This window comes from Muntiacus reevesi, chromosome 1 (assembly GCF_963930625.1).
Source record: "Muntiacus reevesi chromosome 1, mMunRee1.1, whole genome shotgun sequence".
Taxonomy (NCBI): domain Eukaryota; kingdom Metazoa; phylum Chordata; class Mammalia; order Artiodactyla; family Cervidae; genus Muntiacus; species Muntiacus reevesi.
In genome coordinates this window covers 227,033,943-227,049,886 of record NC_089249.1, presented here as the reverse complement: position 1 = coordinate 227,049,886, position 15,944 = coordinate 227,033,943, and the positions used below count along the sequence as shown (strand labels likewise).

The 15,944-nt window shown below is 47.0% G+C and overlaps 1 protein-coding gene across 4 annotated transcripts in view; it reads left to right on the top strand.

Moving 5' to 3' along the window:
* The window catches only part of KLHL3 (kelch like family member 3), a 125,429-nt gene that overhangs the window by 98,165 nt on the left and 11,320 nt on the right, over positions 1-15,944 (top strand). For 3 of the 4 annotated variants that reach the window (XM_065918594.1, XM_065918593.1, XM_065918596.1), the window contains 5 exons: positions 5,904-6,021; positions 6,445-6,642; positions 8,376-8,477; positions 11,848-11,976; positions 15,449-15,589. In XM_065918594.1, the coding sequence (XP_065774666.1) occupies positions 5,904-6,021; positions 6,445-6,642; positions 8,376-8,477; positions 11,848-11,976; positions 15,449-15,589 (688 nt within the window). The remainder of the gene's footprint in view (positions 1-5,903; positions 6,022-6,444; positions 6,643-8,375; positions 8,478-11,847; positions 11,977-15,448; positions 15,590-15,944) is intronic. The other variant, XM_065918595.1, reaches the window with a different exon arrangement.

Genomic DNA, 15,944 nt, shown 5'->3' with positions numbered 1-15,944 from the left:
ATATAGAAGTGGCCAAATGAGGAAGAAGAGAAGTTAGGAGACAGTGGGGCTCCCTGGAAGAGTGGCCACAGGAATTCCAGGGGCCAGCAGGTTTGGGCTTTCATGAGTTCAGTCCAAGCTGGCTTTCTGACAAAGCTGACTTTGAGAAACTGAGTGGTGGAGAGAGATTTGTACTGTTCTCAGCAATTCCCAGCAGTGAACTGTTTGCCAGCCAAATCCCCTCCCTGGAAGAAGCAAGACTCTGCCTTGAGATAGCTGCAGAGGCTAATAATGGATTTTTTTTCTTGTGCCTTATACACACTGATCATACTGACACATTCAAGCCGGAACAGCTAATAGCCTCATCTGAGCTCCCACACATTCACCGCCCAGCACTTTCCCCACGGCTGGGTTGCCATGGACACCTAGGGTCTGTCTCCCAGACACTCACAACACTCCTACATTACTGTGTGCTGCAGATGGTAGCAGAGAAATGAGATTTCAGGAAGATGGAAATAAACCCTTTAGAGATGTACTGAATCTGGCACTTTTCACTGTCATCTCAGTTCAGTTGACATCTCTATTAAACTTTCAGATGACACCAAAAGCTCATTTGGGCTGATAGTGGGTGGCTTCCTCCTAGGTTGGGCTGTCCTGCTTTCAGAAGATAGTGTTGGAACCAAGGCTTGTTGGCAGGGTGGGTCAGATGACTTCTCTCCTGGGCCAGGCCGGTGAGTGGACACTGCTCTTCCCTCATCTTGATCCTTTCAATAGACCCAGGCTGCACCCTGGAAAACACTCTGGGGTCCTTTCAGGACCATCGTTATCCCTGTAGTTACTGGTGCTCACTCTCCCATTCACAGATCATAAGTATCCTTTTCTACCGGTTGTTGAGAATCTGTTTTTTAGTAACTGTTTTAAATGGTAGTAATGATGCTGGCATTGATCTAATAATAGAAGCTAACATTTAGTGTGTGCTCTTTACCAAGCTCTGCACTAAATGACTTATATCATTTAAGCTTCCTGACACCCACTGGGGAAGTATCCTGTCATTCTGGTATTTTAGGTAGTGGAAGTGAGCTTGTCAAGGGTAAGTGGCTGCCCATGTTCACACAGTGAGTTAGTGATGGGGCATGTGTTTGAGCACAGATGTGTCTGACCCCAAAGTCTATTTCCCAGTCATGCTCTCCTCCCCCGGATATTGCTCTTGCATTGCTGCTTCTCCACCCCTCATTTCTGCATCCTGGCTGTCACTCCTTGCCTGGAGCACCTGTTGCTCAGGAACCTACTGGGACAAGTCTTCTGCCTCAACCTCGACATGCTCCTTCGGATGAATTTTTGGTGTTAGCCCTGCGGCCCCACGCACCAGGGTAAGAGAGACTCGCTTCCTGCCCTGGCCCGAGGGACCGACTGGCTGGGCCTGCCTTCTGCCCAGCTCACCGGTCGTGGAAGAGAGTTTGGACACACACTCTACTCTTGCCTGATGAACACAGTGTGCAGAGCCCAGTCCATTCCACTCACCCGAGTGCAGAGTCTCTGAGTTAGGGTCTGGGTCCTGCTGGGAAGTTCTGTGCTGTTCACTCACTGCCCTTTTTCTGGCCAGTCTCTGCTCCCTAATGGCTCTCTGTGTAGAGCAGTTGTTAGATTGTAAGGAGGGGCCCACAGGCTTGGCTCCCAGGTCACACTGGTAGAGTCAGACTCATCCAAGTGAAAGAAATAGTGTGACGTGTTTTTGTTTTTATAAGTCATCTTGTTATGCTGGGAGTGCAATTTCCTTCCTAAGAAATCAGATAGTCTTTCCATGGTCTTTCTAACATCCCTGAAGCAAACGGCCACTTGTCTTTCTAAAATGAGGGTGTTTTCCTTGGGAGTCATCTAATAGCTGTGCCCTGTCGAGTCTGGCTCACCAATGTTGTGTCACCCAGAACTCCCCCCTCACCAGGAGATCTGCAGCCTTCCACAGAGTGATGACTGAAACTTGGAGTCAGGACCCTGGGTGCCCTGTCAGATTCCCAAGTACACTGGTGATCTTGAATGTGATTAAGTTTGGTCTAGCATGATTGTTAGTCTGGAACCAGTTTTTAGTTATTTTGTGATTCCCATATGACCACTGGTAGTTCTTAACTCAGAGTTAGTTACCTTGAAGGATAAATGTTTAAAATAGTGATCATTAAACAAGCTGATTTGATTCACTAATTTGTATTAAAGACATTACACATCTTTAGTAAAGTGAGACTTAGGATGTTGGGGAAAGAAAGAAATATGCCAGAAAAAAATTTTCTGGAAAAAAATTTCCAGAAAAAAATTTTCTGGAAATGTCAAATGTGGGCTTGCAAGAAAGAACAGATCAAGTCTCTTCTTGCCCTGACAAACTGTGGTTTCTTTAAGTAGCTGGAAGTTTACAGTTTCAGAGGTGTAATACATGTAGACTCTGGGGAATACTCATTTTTATCTAATTGGTTGCTAAATTCAAGTATCTATGGAAACAAGTATCCATTAGTATGTCAAGATAGGAGATTTGTTCTTTTTTACACTGCACAATTACATGGCGATGAGCATAGTGCTCCATGTATGGTGGCTTTTTGCAAGACCTGCCATAGAAATTGGCTTTCTTTATGCTTATGAGAGAAGCAGAAAGCACACCTATTCCTCTCTCTGCCTTGAGCTGCCTCCACATTTTCAGAAACCAGTGATTTGAGAAACCTCATAATTGCTCTTCCCAGATTGTTGTATAGCCTCTCACCAGTGGTTTTATGAGCTCTAAGGCAAGTTTATTTTGAAAACCTTCTTCTGTATCATTTTTGTCTGTGTACATCAAATTTTGGCATTTCTTTAATATTGTTTCTATGCTACTATGGAAATTCTTAGAGGCGAGTGCTGGATTTTCTCCAATATGAATGTACTGATACCTCCCTACTTTGGTGGAAAATAGTTTCTGGAACATGGTTAAGTCACCCGAAACTTTGCCTTTTTTTGTTTATGGCAGAAGCCTTGATAGCTTCTGCAAAGAATTGATAGCTTCTGCCTTCTTGTGGTTGAATCAAAAGATGGGAAAAGCTTCCTCTTTCTCTTTTTGTTTGTTTTCCTCAAATTCTGTCGCTAGAATTGTAATCTGGTGTCCAACATGTCTTAATCCAAGAAAGAGATATTCTGGCTAATTTTTTTTAACTGTGTGTTTTTTCATTTAACTCTTTGCATGTGGTCTTTACTATTCATTTATTCTAAATAAATATCTGAGTCATTACTTTTACCTGGTACCCTAAGACCCAAGGATTATCTTATTAATTGAGGCAGATATTTTTTTGTTGTGCTGGCAGGGCTCACTGTCTAGAAGGGGAGACAAAGTTACCAGACAGAGCATAAAATTGGGCACTTTTAGTGAGAAAACCCTGGGCATATGTGATCTTGGGGAAGGACCTATGATTCAGCTTTGGAGGTCAAGAGGTTCTCTTGGAGGAAGTGATGGGTAAATTGAGACCTGAAAGATAAGCAGGTGTGAGAGGAGGAGGATCAGATTGGGGAACAGTATTTTAAGGAGAGAAAACAACTCGTGTGAGGATTTTGGGTACTTGAGGTCATTGCAGAAAGAAAGCTAAAAACTAGTTTTATTCCTACTTAGCCCCAAAATCAGATATCAAAGAAAATCCTTGAAATGGTTTGACATCGTTTTAACTTTACCAACTCAAAACCAGAAAGGCAGTACAAATTCTAGGTCTGTTTATGAACTCAGGTCATTCAGCCCTGGAGGAAGAAGTTGGGCATTGTCTGAAGTTTGCTGGGAGGCTGTGTTCATTAACGTCCCCTCTTGAACTGTTCATGGATCTTAGCCAAGAATTACAGATAGGAAATAATGTAGAATTCTGCATCTCTCTGAAAAGGACTGCTCCTGACACAGAGCAGCAGACCTTCTGAGCAAAGGAAAGTCAAATGCAGAACATTTATTTCTGGAGGCAACAACATCCCTAAGCCTGGACTGTGTGTCCTGGATTCCTTTGGGGTAGTCCAGAAGTCAGAACTGAATTCTGAGTTTTTGAACACTGTTCACTCACTTGGTCACAGAGGAGCTGCAGACTAACTCTGATGACCATTGACCACCCACATGGGCAATAGGCGAGCCTGATTCTAGAATCCTGGGTCATAAATAATTGATCTTGAGCAATGGTGGTCAGCCCTATATCTGTCTCCCTCTATGGTAGATAATGTTCAGCTGAGGGGTGTGCTCCTGTGTGCTGACACAGATTTTGATGATCACTCTTCCCCCAAAATCACTTTGAGGCAGAGTAAAGAACACTATGATAAGTATAATGGCAAACATGGTTAATGGCACATCATCAGGAAGTTCCTATATTTGCGGGAGTAAAACAGTGGTTATCAAAGTATGACTCTTGGAATTGCAACATCAACATCAACTTGTTAGAAATGTGTATTCTCAGGCCCACTTCAGACCTACTAAACCAGAAACTCTGCGGGTGAGGCCCAGCAGTTTGTGGCTTAACAAGCCCTCAGGGGGATTCTGATGCACACTGAAGTTTGAGATCCACTGGGGTAAATAAGACAAGCCTCAGGTAATGAGAGGATCCTGTGACTTATATTGATTGTCTGCCTGTGACTTCATCTCTTTCTCTCCACTTAAGAAAGCATATTGGAATGAGTGAGTGAGAGTAATGTCATTGTGGGACAGCCATTAATTTGTATAAGCTTATTGAAATATGTAAAATTTTGTTAACTCTGGTGCTTTAATTTTTATTTATTAATAGCTCATGACAGTTGTGATAGCGATTGGGGATACCACAATGGAGTGATGACGTTCTCTTGCTACAGCCAAAACAGTGACTTTCTTTTTTTTGTTTGTTTGTTTTTAAATACTACATCCTACACTAAGAAATATGCCTAAATTGCTTTCCAGGAGACACATACATGTATGTATAACCAGAACAAGTATTTTGTGAGATAACATCCTTATGGTATTTTCTGTGCTGTTCTTTTAAAAGTATGCTGATAGAAGCTTTTAAAAATTAATTTCATGACCCACCAAAGAAATGTGACCTGCAGTTTGAAAACCATTGTGTAGTGAGCTGTTCTGGCATAGACCCTGTCTTTAGAGCGGGGCAGTGAGTAGCAGGGAGGGGCTGCCTTCACTTCTGTGTCAGATGCACTTGGCTTTCAGTCTTTCTTCTGCTGCTCTTAGCTGTGAGACCTTGGGCAGTTTCCCTATATTGTCTGAGCTTTACTTTCCTGACCTATCAATGTGGATGGTAATACCTACCTCACTGAGTTGTGGTGACGGAGGAATGACAACATACTTCACATGATGACTGGCAGTGGTAGCTACTACCTTACTTGTAGAAATAGCCCTAGTAGCATTCTTTTTCAGAACATCATCAGTTACATACATTTTTGTGGTAACCACCACAAAACAGTGTTTTACAAATTTTTTCCCATACTCCAAAGAATAAGTACCCCCTACAGTCTATGCATTCAAAAATATTTTTGAATTAATTTTATCTTAAAAATGCATCCAAATTCTATACTCTATTCCAAAATACATTCAGATGTTGACAGATATATATGAATATTTTGTTTCAATATAAAATTTAGTCTCCTTGCCGCCGGTCCTTAAGGACACGCAGATTGTAGAAGATGCCCCACGTGGCTGCACATGCCCCCAGTACAACTGTGAGTAGGGGCACTTGGGAAGCATAGACTTAATGATTGTGTTTCTGTGGGAAGATGTTCATTAGATTTTTCTTGAATATTCATACCTGTTGGTGAGCAGGGGCAGGATCTTCATGTATGTAGCTCTGTAAATTGGCATTTCAGATCATCCACGGACCCTGAGCAGTGAGCATGTATGTAGTAGGGATTGGTCACCCATGAGTCTGGATGTTGGGGCAGCCAGCTAATGTCCACTTGTCTCTCTGGAGGTCATGATCGTGGTTGGTGGCCAGGCACCCAAGGCCATCCGCAGCGTGGAGTGCTATGACTTCGAGGAGGATCGCTGGGACCAGATTGCTGAGCTTCCCTCCAGGAGATGCAGAGCAGGTGAGCCGCATGGTCTCCCAGTGTGCCAGCTGCCCCCCAGCCCCCACTCCCACACTGCAGGTCTCTGCAGGGTGCTGAAATTCTGCTCCCTGTTTCTGAAAACATTGTGCATTCCACACTCCCTTCCTTTCCCTTCCCCACCTGCACACTTTCTAGCTGTACCTTCTGGGGTCAGTTCTTATGTGCTTAGGGACTTCAGGCTATTGCAAATATTTGCTTGACACAAACAAAATTAGCAATGCAAATCTGAGAGGAAATCCAATGAGTCCCATAGTGACTTCCAAATATCACAAGTTGGAGATCACCTTCACTGTTAAACTATCAGTATTTATATGCCTGCCTCATTCCCACACTGTCACTTATCAAAACGTGAGTCATCAGCCGTCTGAGATGACCTTGATGCCTTGGTTTCCTGTGCCTCAGGTGTGGTGTTCATGGCTGGCCATGTGTATGCTGTGGGCGGGTTCAATGGCTCACTGCGTGTGCGGACAGTGGACGTGTATGACGGGGTGAAGGACCAGTGGACGTCCATCGCCAGCATGCAGGAGCGCCGGAGCACGCTGGGTGCAGCTGTGCTCAATGACCTGCTCTATGCCGTGGGGGGCTTTGATGGCAGTACTGGTAGGTCCCGGACTCAGTCACCATCCAGCCTGAGACATGCACTCCATGTTACTCTGGTTTGAAGCTTCCCAGGTGGCACAGCAGTAAAGAATCCTCCTGCCAATGCAGGAGACATAAGAGACACAGATTTGGTCCCTGAGTTGGAAAAAATCCCCTGGTGTAGGAAATGGCAACCTACTCCAGTATTCTTGCCTGCAGAATTCCATGGACAGAGAAGCGTGGCAGGCTACAGTCCAAGGGGTCACAAAGAGTCAAACACAACTGAATAACTGAACCCATCACCCTGGTTTGCTCAGCCAGCTCTTGGACCAACCTTTGGTCTCTCCGTAGCTACTGTCCCAAGAACATACCCATCCTTCCTCCTCTCCCAGCTTGTGAGTCAGAGTCACACCTTCCTACACACACAATACTGTCCATGTGCTGTCATTTCTAGGTTCCAGGAAGTACCCCACTCTCAGAAGAGGCCCTTTTTTCCTTTCTAGTATCTGGGAACTCACTTACTCCATGGATAAAACATAGAGCGAGCTCAACTGGAGGAGTGTCTCAGGACTGTGATCTGAACCCTCTGCTGAACAGATGGGAGAGCTGAGGTTCAGTTGTGGGAAGAGACTTGGCTTGAGTCACACAGCCTTTGTTCATTGCCCTTTCTGCTGCCCCACTGAAGCTGCGCAAGGCTGTGACACTGCAGAAGCGTCTCCTTGCTCCTGGTGTTCATCTCACTCCAAAGTCAGAATCAGAAACTATTAATCCTGGTGGACATGGACTTGGAGAAATTATCTTATCTCTTCTTATATCTCCAGGTGGATGTCTCTGTAAACACTTAACTCTTTTGGTCCCCAGTGACATGAAAAACAATATGCTTTATCCCTCTGAAACTTCATTTCTGTCTTCACTAGTTGGTAACATTTTTCAACCTTCTCTTTGCCTCCTTCATGTAATTCCAAGTTATATAGCCCCTCCAGAGGCTGCTTCTAGTGAGGGGGGACTGGGAATAAAGAGAACAAAGGATAGTGGGGCATTGTTTCTTTTAGGCATTGCTTTTGACTGCTAGTAGAAAACCTGACTAAACCATAGCTTAAATAAATGAGAGTTTTTGTTTTACTCATGAAACAAATTCAGAGGTTGGCAGTTGCTGACTTGGTTTAGTTGTTCAAGGATCTTGCAGAGTCTCTTAGACTTGTCCTCATGGTCACAAGGTGGCTATTATAGCTCTTTCCAATACGTTTGTATTCCATGTAGCAAGAAGGAGTGGGGTCGGGGGAAGGGGGCAGGGCTGAGAAGAGGGGCTCTTATCAGAAAAGCAAAGGTTATTTCAGAAATCCTGCTTAGATTGCATTGACTTGGTCACCCCCAGCTCTAAGGAAGTATGGGAAGACAAGTTTTCATCTTTCCAGCCTCTAAAATTGAGGAAGACAAGGGGAAAGAGGATTGAAATAGGTGTTCAGTGAGGCAATCTCAGGTATTTAGTCCATTCGTGGTTTTATGATTTACTTTATACCCTCAGTCCTCTCACAGCCCACTCTCTAGGTCAGGTCTTAGTGGTCCCCTCAGGCAGACACACTGCAAGTGTGTTTATGGAGGTGCCACGGGATGCATGGTGAGGCAGAGGTAGTGCTGAGTCATGCTCCCCCGGGTTTTCGGCCCCCAGGTCTGCACTCTTCCCCCATCCTCACTCTCAGCCCAGCAGGGTGAGGCCTGCGCCATAGAAACCTCACAAGTCGCTTGTCTCCCAGGCCTGGCGTCGGTAGAAGCCTACAGCTACAAGACCAACGAGTGGTTCTTCGTGGCCCCGATGAACACGCGCCGTAGCAGTGTGGGCGTGGGCGTCGTGGAGGGTAAGGAGCGACAACCGACGGCTTCTGTTCCTGCCCTGGCCCCCGAGCCTTCTCCCGGTGTCCTGGCTCTGTTCCTTCCCTTACTGCAGAGTTGGGTACTGGTATTCTGATTAGCAGATGAGAGGAGTTGAGACTCAGAGAGGTGTAGCTACTGGCCCAAGGCTAGAAAGTAGGTGAGCTAGACTGGGGGTACTAGGAGGAGCCTAGAGGGAAAATGTTGGGCTCTTGTTTTGGCCGCTTGTCTATATCACAAGTTGAGGGGTCCAGGGTCAAGGTATAACCCGGGAGTATAGTGTGTGTGTGGGGGGTGAGAATCAGTTGTTCAATTGATTTTGTCCTCATATTTTATGTTGAGCATTGTCAGCAGAGCCTTGAGTGAGGTAGGTCCCTTTCCCCAGTTCTGATTAGTCACTGAAGGGTAGGTTGGTGCTGGGTCCTGCTTGGTCAGGAAGGATATGTGTGGTGAGGTAGGAGGAGTGGTGAGGTCGGGGGCCTGGTTAGACAGTGAACTGGTGCTCCAAGTGCCTTCATATCCAGTTTTTCATTTTGTTCCTCAAATTCTCTTGAAGGAGAAGGGCAGGACTTAGATTTTCTCCATTCTCCAGAAGGGGAAACTGAGTCCCAGAGGAGTAATCAGTGTGCCTGTCCCACACTGGTAAACAGCACAGCCACTCCTTGAACCCAGATCTCCAAATTCTAACTCAGACCATTAGCAAATGTTATTAATAATTGAGAGGAGTTTTAGAAATATGTATGATTTCAACATATTAAAGCATAGAGTATTATTTGGACTAAACTGTTACACTTCACAGGGCAATACTGATTCATTAGCCTGTCCTGAAGTGGTAATTTAGCTGAAAATCTATGCATTCACACAGGTACACAGGCACTTCCTCTCTCTTATGTGTACACACAGTTCTTACACGTGCTTTGGGGAGAGTGTCGGGCAGGGAGTTAGACATTAATAGAAATGTAATTTTCTCTCCCTGCATTTCTTGGTCTGTACCAGTGTAGTTTAAATTTTAATTTAAAAGTATATTGTTCTAACACACAGAACAAGTCACCTTAGTGAGTGCAAGGATTTTGTCCTCCTACCAAGATAAATTGTTGCAATCTCATCCTTCTGGTGAAACAGAAATTGATTTGTCTGCCAAGCCTAAGTGCTTTGTCTAGCCACCTTCCCATTTCCCCCCTTGCTCCTTAGTCAGGAATATCAAACAATAGAGTAGGGGTTAAAAATAGCATATCCCTGAAAGGAGGAACCTTGAGTGGGTATTTTTTCAGCTGACACAGGGTTGAGATGGTTGATGGGAGTTAGAGGAGATGCCTTCATGGTGCTCATAAGAAATACTCCTCTTGACCCCCTTGACAGAGGCTTCTGTAAGCATGTTCTGCATGGCAGAGTGCTGTGTGGTAGCACACCCTATTGACACGGAGGACAGACTGGGGGTTTATTTATCTTGTCCATCCTGAATTTGAAGCTCTTTCGGCCGCAGATCACCCTGGGGCCGCAGAGTCCAACGGGCAGCTTCGGTGGGCATGTTCAGGGAGGATCTTCAGTGGATGCTACTTTCCCCGAGGCCCTGCAGATACAGCCCCCCACACTGTCTGCACAGAGCCCACCTCCCTGTCCTCATCTCCTTACCATGGCATCACAGCCTGATCAACAACTGGGGACAGAAGCAGGAAAAGCAGGATCAACAGCTACCAGCTGCCCTGAAGAATCTTATGCAGGAAAAGGGACAGTGAGGCTGCAAGATGAGGCAGAAGCTCCCAACAGAGCAGAGGTGGTGTGTTTCAGAGACCGGGGTTGCCCTCAGGAGCGTCTCATCTCCTCCACACCCCTGGCCTGTCTCCTCCCTGCTGATGGACAGCTGTCCAGGCAGGTGCTTACCTCCGAGCCAGCACACACCCTGAGAGTAGCCTGGGTCCTGGGGGAGCCTGTCTGAGTCAGGGTTCTGCTGTCTGGCTAGAGAGCAAAAGGGCCAGTTGAGAGGGCTCTGAGGCAGAAAACAAAACCAGGCTCAATGATAGAAGGAGAAATAATTTTACATTTGGTGCAGTAAAGTCTTGATGGTAGAACATGGTTCTCAGCCTGAGAATCTCTTTCTGACTTAAACTAATTGTAGATTTTTCACATACTGGTTGTATTCTTGGTGTCTCTCCGTTAAGAAAGTGTATATTGACCAAAAAGAATCTTTTGATTAGGTAACCTTTTAAGTAGATTTGCATCTGGTGGTATTTATTTAGCCTGTAGCTAGTATACATCCTTACTATACACTTATTATAGTGTAGATCCTTATTATAACTCCAAGGTCCCCCATAGAACTGAGATCTCAGATGAAGTAGGACCCCCACACCCAACACACACACACACACACACACACACACACACACACACACACACACACACACACACAGAATCCCACTGCATTCTAAGACTACGTGTTAAATCCAAATGTTTGAATCTCTCTGAGAGAGCTCAAATACCAGTTTCCTGCTCCTTTGCCCAACCTTACCACCATCCTTAGGCCAAAATGATGCTCTTTGATAATAGCTTATGGTACTTTATTTTAAAAATAGGTGATGGTCAGCAGAAAGTAACACAACATTGTAAAGCAATTATCCTTCAATTTTTAAGTTTAACTTGAATGTAATCCAGTAGATCAATATTTTTCTTCAAGATTATACTTTTTGTTTTTAGTTAAATAAACCTTTGCCTATTCCAAGATAAAGAAAAAAAATAGATGATGGTACTTCGGGGTTCTTGTGCATGGCTCAGAAATTGTAAGGGGATCTACAGATCAATTCCAGCCACTCCAGCCCAGAGTGCACACAGAGCACTCCATTCACACGCTTTGCCTGCCTGGGTTGTGGATAGAGTACAAAGCATGGTGAAGACAACGTTTGGGTTCCTGTTGGAGAATATCTTTCCATATTTGTTCTGTCTGCTGTTGTGAGCCTTTAGCCAGAAAGTCTGCCAGCCTGGCTGCAGCGGGGTCCCTTAAACTTTCCATCTCCCTGGCGCCTTGTTCTGGAGAAGATCTGATGTAGTTCACCAGTGAGAATACGTTGAGCCCTGGTGATGCCAGGCCATAGCTTCACACTGGGTGTTTGGGGTGCTTTTTTAGATAAAGCTTCAGTATTGCTTTGAGGAGGAGCCCAGGGCTTAAGAGGAAGTAGGAGGCAGAGTCATGAAGGATGCTTGCTCTGGCTGGGGAGTAAGTCGGTTGGTCTTCCTGGGGAAGGAGCCCTGAACCCTGATGAAGGTGAGGGTGTGCCAGCGGGTTACAGGCGGAGTTTCAGCTACTCTCCAGTTCCATGCCAGGGTCCGAAGCACCCCTACCCCTGGCCACTTTGTCTGTTGCAGGGAAGCTGTATGCCGTCGGGGGCTATGATGGGGCCTCTCGCCAGTGCCTGAGCACCGTGGAGCAGTACAACCCAGCGACCAATGAATGGACATACGTGGCGGACATGAGCACTCGCCGCAGCGGCGCAGGTATGGGGTGGGGGTGGGGAGTCGGGGTTCAGGGGGCAGGCCGTGTTTGTTCTCACCTGTGGGTCTGGAGGCCAAGAGCTTAACGTTTTACCTTATTTTCCCTCCCTCCTGTCTGCTTTCAGTATGTATAATCCCACTCGCACCTTTGCAGCAAGTTAACCTTTCTCAGGGGGATCCCTTTGTAGAGGACCAGTGGGATCATATTCCCTTCATCGTCATCTCTCCCATTTGTTTGGAGATGTCCACATTTCTTGAAAGTGAAACTTGCTGTGTGCCAGGTGCTGTCCCAAGAAGCACTATCTATGCCTCGTTTATATTAAATCCTCATCACCGCCCTGCGGGAGTTCACAATATAGCTCACACAACGAAACTCCACTCACCAGATTTAGAAAGTGAGTCAGCCAGGGGTTAATTAGCCCAAGGTCCTGCATTCGTCATTTTCATTAGTCACTGGCAGAGTCAGGATTCCTACTCAGGTCTGTCTCCTTTCAAAGTTATCTTTTTCTGACCTCAGATTATCTGAGTCTCATTCTTATGAAGTCTCAGTCTTCCCTGGAGAAGCTAAAGCTTGCTTGTCTTTGTCTTAGGGGGTCAAAAGTCAGGTTCGTATTTGGAGATAAACTGGTGTCTCTTCCCCAACTTTTCTTCACGTCAGCCCCCTTCCTGATGTGGGAGGAGAATAAATCCCCATGTGTGGCCCACTTTGGCCTCCTGGGGGGAGACCAGGAGCTTTGGGATTTTCTAGGAAGTGGAGCAGCAGCCCCTTCTTCCAGGCTTTGTCTGCCCTGTCACCTGGGGGCCCAGGGGCGAGGGTCTGGGAGGCCAGACGGAGGCGCTGGGGGCTGGGCACCAGCTCTCTGCGGTGGTGGTGACTGATGACCACCCCGGCTGGCGGGTAGGCCATGTGACTTCTGGGAAGGGAAGCCACAACTGAGAGCTTCTCCCCACAACGTTATTACTTTATCTTTTTTGTATTTTTGAAGTTTGAGTTGTGACCTCATTTTATACCACCAGACACATGACCTCTTCCTCAGCATTCCTTGAAAATTAGGCTGTTTTATTTTTTTTTTAAGGCTGTTTTAATATTTTTCAAGAATCACTGTATACTCACTAGTTAGAAAAAAAAAAGCTGTATGATTCCATTTAAGAAGCATTTGTGTTTGGAAGGCTATTTTTAGGGAGCTTGTCTCTGCCGATCCTGACAGGTTGGCCCTTCCTAAACACGCAGCACATGCGTGGAGGGCAGGAGGTCTGGACCTTGGTTCTGGGTCCACTCGAGCGTGCTGTGTGGTCTTGGCCTCCGCTTCCTCAGATGTGAAATGAGTGAGTTGCAGTAGGTGTTCCCGAGGGTTCAGTTCAATTCACAAGTCTCCTGATTCTCCTTCCTTCACAGGGCTCTTTTAGCAATTTCGGTTGATAGTATTGCTGGAGTCTTCTTTGTACTTACTGGAAATCCTATGTGTGACTGAGGTCTGAGAGTAAGGGGTCACAGCCCAGGAGCAGGGCAGCTCCTAAGGAGCAGAGCAGCACACTGAGGTGTATGGCTCTTCCTGGGAGCACCTGGAGCAGAAAGTGTGCAGGGCCAGCCCTGGGCAAAGCCGAGCACAAAGCCACCTCAGAAGTTCAGCCTCCTCCTGTGGATAGAGCTGCCTTTGGAGGCCTTACCGCTCTGTCAGGCTGCCCAGGGGTCACTGCTGAGTGGATGTCCCTCAGGCTGCTCGTGCCTCTCACCTGGGCCAGAGGCCCTGGATGGTGACGAGGGAGGCACAGTGACCTCAATTCAGGGGACGGTCTCTTTCCCCGAGGTGGATTCTTTCCTCAGTGCCCTGGGCTCAGGTTCCTGGGGCAGCATTTCTTTAGTGCCTCACCTCCCTAAGATTCAGGGAGGCCTCCCCTCTGGAGTTGGGCACCCGTGTACTTGCGCTAGTAGGTGTCCTTTGGTGACCAAAGACCCAGAGACCCCGGCATGGGGGCCCCGGTGGCTCACACTGTGTTCACCTCTGTGTGAACTTTAGGGAGGAGGCCGCAGAAGGGCACAGTGTCCCTGATTGCCTCCTCAGCAGGGGTGGGCAGTGCCAGCAGATGGCTGTGCGGAAAAGAGGCCATCTCTAGGTTCCAGCGTGTACTCGTTCCTCTGCACATGGAGGAGGGGAAGGTGAGGCAGCTTGGGAACACACTGAATTGTGTTTATTAACATGAGTCCATCAGATAGCCACTGTTGATGCAACACCACCATCTGCTGTTAGTTTAGGGCAACTGCGAGGAACCATTTGCACACCCGCATAGTTACTGGTGGAATTTTATACGTCTTGTCATTCAAGCAGTATTTGTTGAGAACCTACTACATGCTGTTAGGCACAGGGCAACCTACATGATAAGGCAAGCATGGTTCTCGTCCACCTGAAGTTTATATTCTGGAACTTGAGACCTTGGGTCTGAAACCTGGCTGCACGTCCCAATCACCTGAGGTACTTTTTCTGATTCCTGGCCAATGTCTCTGGGAGTGAGGCTGTGGAAATCTGTATTTTCAAAAATTCCCCAGCTAATTGAACTGCAGCCTGTCCATGGAGTGGAGTAGTCTGTGGTCCACTGGAACTACCCATTTAGTCCGGCTCCCTCACTACACATGCAAGAACCAAGGCCTCAAAAGGGCAGCACCACCTGGTGGGCAGGTTGAAGACACAGGTCCAGTACCCAGGTATTCTGGCCACCACATCAGCTGCCCTTCCTAGGGCACTGTGCCACCCACCTGCTTTCTGGATTTTATTTCCTTGACTTGTATTGTTGTTGTTGTTCAGTCTTGTCCTACTCTTTGTGACCCCATGGACTGCAGCACGCCAGGCCTCTCTGTTCCTCATCATCTCCTGGAGTTTGCCGAAGTTCACGTCCACTGTATTGGTGATGCCATCCAACCGTCTCATCCTCTTGTATTAAGGGATGACATCCTCTTGACTTGTATTAGAGAATGTCAAAAGGTTATGCTGAAAGCTATAAACAATGCAGTCCTGGCCCTCAGTTGAGGCTTATCACCACTGAGAGTGATTCAGGGCCCTTCTGCCCCTCAGGAGGAGAGTCCAGGGGCAGAAAGGACAGCTTCTGATTCCAGATAAACAGGGAGGTCTCAGCAGTCATGATCTCAGCACACCTGCTGTGTAGTTTCCATTTTAAGTCTCTTTAATACACACACACACACACACACACACACACGTATTATATGTATTTTTACATGTCTTTAAATAGAAATGAGGTCGTATTTGCGTTCTATTTGGAGGTTTTCTGGTTGGTGATTTTATGAGGCAGGCAGGGTGTCATTATATTTGTTTTACAGATGAGGACCCTGAGTTACAGAGAGACAAAATAGCGCTCCCCACGTCACCCTGCCGGTGATGGCTGTCCAGGATGGGTGCCAGGCCTCCTGGTTTCTGGTTGTGGCAGTCAACCTGAGGCTGCGACTCTGTGCTCTGCCTTTCAGGGGTTGGGGTCCTCAGTGGGCAGCTGTACGCCACAGGTGGGCATGATGGGCCCTTGGTGAGGAAGAGTGTCGAGGTTTACGATCCTGGAACAAACACCTGGAAGCAGGTGGCAGACATGAACATGTGCCGACGCAATGCAGGTAATATGATGGCTCCTCCCTCTTTTCCTTGTGGGGAGGTTGTGGGTGTTTTCTCCTTGCAAACACTGGCCCTAAAAGAGGCAGAATGGAGAGCTCCCATGGCCTGGGGCTGAGCTTGTATCCTGAGCAGGGAGTGTCCATTTGCTGGGCAGGGAGAGCATGGAACCCCCAAAGCTAGCCAGGGGGCGCCCTCTCAGAGGCAGAAGGTTCCTTTCCTCCCGGTGAAGCATGGTGACTTTCACCGCACATGGATGGACTCAGGCCCGGAGGAGCTGTGTGCCCAGGCCCAATGGCTTTGTTGAGTAGCTAAGCCTAGGGCTGTGTGGACAGGGCCACACAATAACACTTGGTTCTA